At 39.7% G+C, this 6,000-nt stretch overlaps 1 protein-coding gene across 1 annotated transcript; it reads right to left on the reverse strand.

Annotated features, from left to right (window-relative positions):
* Positions 1 to 2,324: 2,324 nt before the first annotated feature.
* Positions 2,325 to 4,757, reverse strand: LOC143400425 (protocadherin gamma-A1). The gene has a single exon (XM_076857657.2). It carries the CDS (start codon positions 4,755 to 4,757, stop codon positions 2,325 to 2,327), a length of 2,433 nt encoding a protein of 810 aa, XP_076713772.2.
* Between the last annotated feature and the right edge of the window lie 1,243 nt (positions 4,758 to 6,000).

Here is a 6,000-nt window from a genome sequence, read left to right on the forward strand (position 1 = left end):
AAAAACAAAACCATGGGAAGAGATGAGTTATTCTTGTACTCTTCTTTAGTAACGGCCACATTTCTCCCTCTGTAGAACTAATCAACATCCAGGATACAGAACCACATTTATTATTCCCATCCATGCTTTTATTTTATATTTTGCAGTGTTGGGGATTGAACCCAAGACCTTATCAAGTGTTCTACCTCTGAGCTATATCTCCAGCTCCATGTTTTTATTTTTTTAACTACATATACTTGCATCCATATATTTTTGCCCATTTGAAGTTCAATAGTAGCATGCCATATTTATTCTGTGAGTCACTTTTCCCTCATCATTACATTTTGAAATTTATTTATGTTACATTCTTTTTATTTGCTGTATAAAACCCCATTAATGTGAAAAATCATAAAAATTAATTTCTGTATATCTGTATTAGGGTATTAAATTACTTATTTCATGATACTTTCTTTTCTTTTGATTTCCTTCCCTCCTTTTCCTCTTTGTTATTGCAGCCAACAGGCAAAAACTAGACATCTCTCCATATATACACATTTTTTTCCTAGGCCAAGATATCAACTAGAAACCATTCCTGGGTCAAATCACATGCACATTGCTTCCATTATCTTTGCTCTACAATAAACCACTCCTAAAATTTAGTGGCTTAATACAACTTGGATTTATTTGTTCAATAATCTTCCATCTGGGACGGGATGAGTTGTTTCAGTTCTTTTGCTAGCTTGCTTGTGGTTACTGTATAGCATCATCTGAGGACTGGGCTCAGCTGGTATACTGAGGTATCTGGGTGACTGTTCATATAGTCTCATGGCCTCTCCTTCTCCACATAGCTTTTACATGTGGATTTTAAAAAAACATCATCTTACCAGCAGGGTAATTGGGCTTGATTTCTTAAAAATTTGCAGTAAAATACATATAATAAAATTTTCCACTTTAAATACATTAAATACAATCATATTACATTATTGTGTAACCATCACCACTATTCACCTCCAGAACTGTTTCATCCTCCCCAACTGAAACTCTATAATAAACACAAACTCCTGTTCCCCTCCCTCCAGCACTTGGCAACCATAATTCTACTTTTGTCTCTGTGAATCTGAATAATTCCTCATATAAGAGGAATCATATAGCATTTGTTCTTGTATAACTGGATTATTTCACCTAGTACAATGTCTTTAATGTTCATTGTGTCTCATTATGGCAAAATTTCCCCCTTTCCTTCCTTTTTAATCTGTATTTATACATGTATGTATGTATATTTGTATATATGTATATGATGTACATGTGTGTATACACACACATATATAACCCTTTGTTTATCCATCCATCTGTCAGTGAGCACTTGGGGTGCTTCCACCTTTTGGCTGTTGTGAGTAATGTGGCCATGAATGTGGATATACAGATAAATATCATCAAAATGTATTCCTGTATATCCAAATGTGGATAAATATCATCAAAATGTATTCCTCTCACTTCTTTTGGGCTTATTCCTTTACAATGTATTTCTTCCTGTTGAGTTAATACAACTTAAAATGAAATATACACTTGATTTTTGTTAGTCATTTTCATTACAGGCATAATGTACAATAAGGAGGCTTTAAAAGTTCTCAAGTTGCAAGGTAAATTTTCTGTTGTTCATTTTTGTCCCTCATTTTGGAAATTACTTAAATTGATGTATTCTTCAGCATTCATAAAATATCTCATAATAAAAGATTAAACAAAGGACCAAGATATTCAACAACAATTTAAAATTGAAGCTTATATCAATTTCTGTAATTTTATATTAACATAAATGAAAATACTACTTTAGACAATCTTCACCTTTTCAAATGTTGCTAAATAAAATACTACAACATCCTGACAGATGACATCTGCTTTAAATAAATTATCAGATGCTTATAACTTAAGGAAATGAGTAAGTAGTATTAGTTTTCTAAATATTGGCCAGCCTTTTCTAGATAAACTCCATTTCTTTCAGATAAGAAGACAATAAACTCAAAACAATGAAATAATTTGGCCAGAGTCAAGCAAGAAAATGTTAGAAGCTAGATTTCCTGATTTCCTAGTATGGTGCTCTTTCCAAAAGAACATGCAGCACTACACACCTACTCTTCTTCTCCATCTCCTACCTATGATTACAGTTGTCTTTTCAATGTGAAAATAATGATAAATAATGAATGTAAATTGTAATCCTGTTTAATCACGATTCTCCAACGATTGTAATAGAAATCTACTAGGGCACATGAGAAAAAAACTGTAGTAAAAAGTGAAAGTAAGTAAGTAAAAAAAAAATATTACTTAAATCTATATAGTTTATAAAGTTACTACAAGATTACCTGAGAAAATGGTTCCTTTTTATCTTCAAGTAAAGACTGCGGTACTGATAGAAAATCCTTTTTCTCACAGCTCTCCTGACTGATGAGTGTGTCTGCATAGTTGGGCTGAGGGAAGATCAGGTGACTCTTCCTGGAGTCCGTGGTGAGGGAGACCTCGTGGGAATAGGTCTGCAGGAAAGCACGAACTCCTTCTATGCCCACAAAGCGTGAGGCAGGCATGCCTTCTAACCCACTGCCTGCTGCCTGGAGCAAACGTGTTGAGTGCCAGCGCCGAAGTCTGAGTGCCAGCAGCACAGTGACAAAGGCAAGAAAGACACAGGAGACAGTAGCCACCGCCACCACCAGGTACAGTGTGAGGTCTGAGTCTTCAGGGTTGGCAATGGTACTGATGCTGCTCAGGTCTGCCAGGATGTCAGGGATGCTGTCTGCCACAGCTATGGTGAGTGTGACTGTGGCTGAAAGAAGGGGCTGGCCATGATCCTGGACAGCTACCACAAGACTCTGCTTGAGAGCATCTCTGTCTAGCAGGGCCCTTGCTGTACGCACCTCACCTGTGTGAAGCCCCACTGAGAAAAGCCCTGGCTCACTGGCCTTGAGCAGGCGATAGGACAGCCATGCATTCTGACCTGAATCTCTGTCTACTGCCACCACTTTGGTCACCAGGTATCCAGGCTCTGCAGAGCGGGGTGCCAGCTCTACACCAGTGGAACCATCGGTAGGAAGGACAGGGTACAGGATCTCTGGAGTATTGTCATTCTGGTCCAGGATGAATAGGCTAAGTGACACATTGCTGCCGAGTGGTGGGTTCCCACTATCTTGGGCTGTCACTGTCAGTTGCAAGTTTTGGAACTGTTCATAGTCAAAAGATCGCAATGTGTAAATGACCCCAGTGTCGGAGTTGATGGAGAGGTAGGAGGACAAAGGTGCTCCCTGAATGATGTCCTCCACCAGGGAGTAAGTGATTTGAGCATTTTCATTGCTGTCGATATCCTGGGCTCTCACTGAGAAGATAGAGGCCCCTCTGGGGTTATTTTCAGGAATGTAGATAGAATAGGAGTCCTGATAGAAAAGCGGGGGATTGTCATTGATGTCTGTCACTAGGAGCAAAACGTGAGTTTGGGTAGACAGAGTTGGATTTCCCTGATCTGTTGCTGTTACTGTGATGTTGTACTCAGAAGTAAGTTCTCTGTCCAGTGTTCTTTCTGTTACTAAACGGTAATAATTATCAACTAACTTTTCCAATTTAAAAGGTAGATTTTCAGGAATGGAGCATGTGATATGACCATTTTCTCCTGAGTCCTGGTCATGCACATTGATAAGAGCAATTATGGTCCCAGGAGGAAAATTTTCTGGGACTGCAGTGGTGACAGAAGTGATACTCACTTCTGGGGCATTATCATTTACATCCAAAACTTTGATTAGCACCTTAGCTCTGGCCATGAGTCCAGCACCATCCTGAGCTTGAATTTCCATTGGATAAATTTTGTATTCTTCAAAATCCAGTGGTTCTTTATTTGATATTTCTCCTGTGTATGAATCCAACTGAAATACTTGGGCCACTTTGTGGTCTATATTATGAAAGGAGTATGTTACTTCTCCATTGGCTCCCTCATCTGGATCAGTGGCATTTACCATGAGTAACTGGGTGCCTAGTGGGACATTCTCAGGGACACTCTTTTGATATTCTGCCTGAGTAAAGGCTGGAGGGTTATCATTCGCATCCACCACCTGAACACGAATGCGCACGGTCCCTGAATGAACTGGGCTGCCCCCATCAGAGGCAGTGAGCACAAGGTGGTGAACAGCTTCTTCTTCTCTGTCTAGCGGACTCTGCAGCACCATCTCTGGATGTTGGGGCCCATCAGGTCCATGTTGCACATCCAGGGAGAAATGAGGGTTGTAACTGAGCTGGTAGCTCTGGAGTGAGTTCATACCCACATCAAGGTCTTGCCCAAAAGGAAGAGGGATCCTGGTACCTGGAGTCGTTATTTCATTCATTTTAAATTCCAGTTCTTCAAACTGGAATTGTGGAGTGTTGTCATTAATATCAATTATTTCTACTTCAATAGGGAAAAGTTTCATTTCATCCTCAACAAGGATGTTAAAACTCACCAGACACCGTGCGCTCTGGGCGCAGAGCTCCTCCCGGTCTATCCTGCCTGCGGTGACCAAGCTGCCGCTTCGCGGGTTCAAAGAGAAAAGCTGCGTCCTACCTCTGGAGACGATGCGGACTCTGCGCTCCGCCAGCTCCCGGGGCTCCAGTCCCAGGTCCTTGGCAATGTTGCCCACGAAGGAACCTTTGTCTGTCTCTTCTGGCACTGAGTATAGGATATTCCTGGCACTAGCTGCCAACAGCAGCTCCAGAAAAAGGCACAGCATCACCATCCCGCTGCAGCGGGTCAGCTTCGCCGGAATCGCCATTGCTCTCTGATTCGTAATTTCTCAGTCTAGCATCAAAGGGTATCCTTTCTCTGCTTTTCAGAGGCTATATTACCTCAATTTTCAAGACAATTCCGAGCACAGAGTCATCCAGAATTAGGGTTTGGGCAGCCTCAGATAGACATTTTTTATTTCGTGGCAAGTGATGAAGGTCTAAAGAGAAACAATTTTTTTTTTTTTTTTTTTTTTTTTTTTTTTTTTTTAAATTGGGCGTGCGTGTAGTGCTGGTATTGCCAGATTGGTGAACAGCGACGCCCAGAGTTCTAACCAGTTACTGCACTCCTAGAAAAGCTTTTTCGTTCACCTGATACATGTTTTCCTAAATCTTAGCTTACTGTAAAGGGAATAATTAATCATTTACCATATATATAAGAAAAGGAGAAGCGATGTTCACTTAAACTATGTAAAGGTCACCCAATTGCAATATGTGGGAGAATTCCAGTATTGCCAAGTTATATGCTTTCTCTGTTTGCCATTCAGGGAATAAGGGTTAAGAACTTTCTCATACCACAAAGAGGAGAAAACTGTCCCTCCACTTTTTCTGTTGTATATCTTTTTTTTTTTTTGCTAGGAGGGATCAGGGATTAAATTTAGGGGCACTGGACCACTGAGGTACATCCCCAGCCTTATTTTGAATTTTATTTAGAGACAGGGTCTCACTGAGTTGCTTAGTGACTGGCATTTGCTGAGGCTGGCTTTGAACTCATGATCCTCCTGCCTCAGCCTCCCGGATAGCTGGGATTACGGGCCTGAGTCACCGCGACTGGCTCTGTTGTATATCTTGACTACATGATAATTTGTCAGGTCACACAAAGCAATTTCTTTTTGAAGGATGAAAAACATTGGAGGGAGAAAAACTTTTAGAATGTAAGTTAAACTTTCAAAAATTGGATCACACTGTTTCCTTTCCATTGTGCTTTGAATATTCACCAAAATCCTTGGGATTTTGAAGATGATGTTTTAATTTGATCCATATTTTTCTTCTCTTTTGGAAGTGTCTATATATTGTGGGGTTTTTAAAAAAATTAAATTCATCCAAAGCTAATATATTTTGACTAAGATAACTTGGGCTCTTGGGATTTCATTTACAAACATTACATGAATATAAAATTTAGAACTCAAATTTAAGAGACAGGTATGACAATATTCTTCATAAGTGAAAAGAAAAAAGGCCACAATCTTTATTTTAAGGCAGTCTATAAAGATAGTGTTATTCCCCAATAAT

This window comes from Callospermophilus lateralis, chromosome 5 (genome assembly GCF_048772815.1).
Source record: "Callospermophilus lateralis isolate mCalLat2 chromosome 5, mCalLat2.hap1, whole genome shotgun sequence".
NCBI lineage: Eukaryota > Metazoa > Chordata > Mammalia > Rodentia > Sciuridae > Callospermophilus > Callospermophilus lateralis.

Coding starts and splice junctions, on each gene's coding strand:
- LOC143400425 (XM_076857657.2), bottom strand. CDS start 4,757: ATGGCGATTCCGGCGAAGCTGACCCGCTGCAGCGGGATGGTGATGCTG.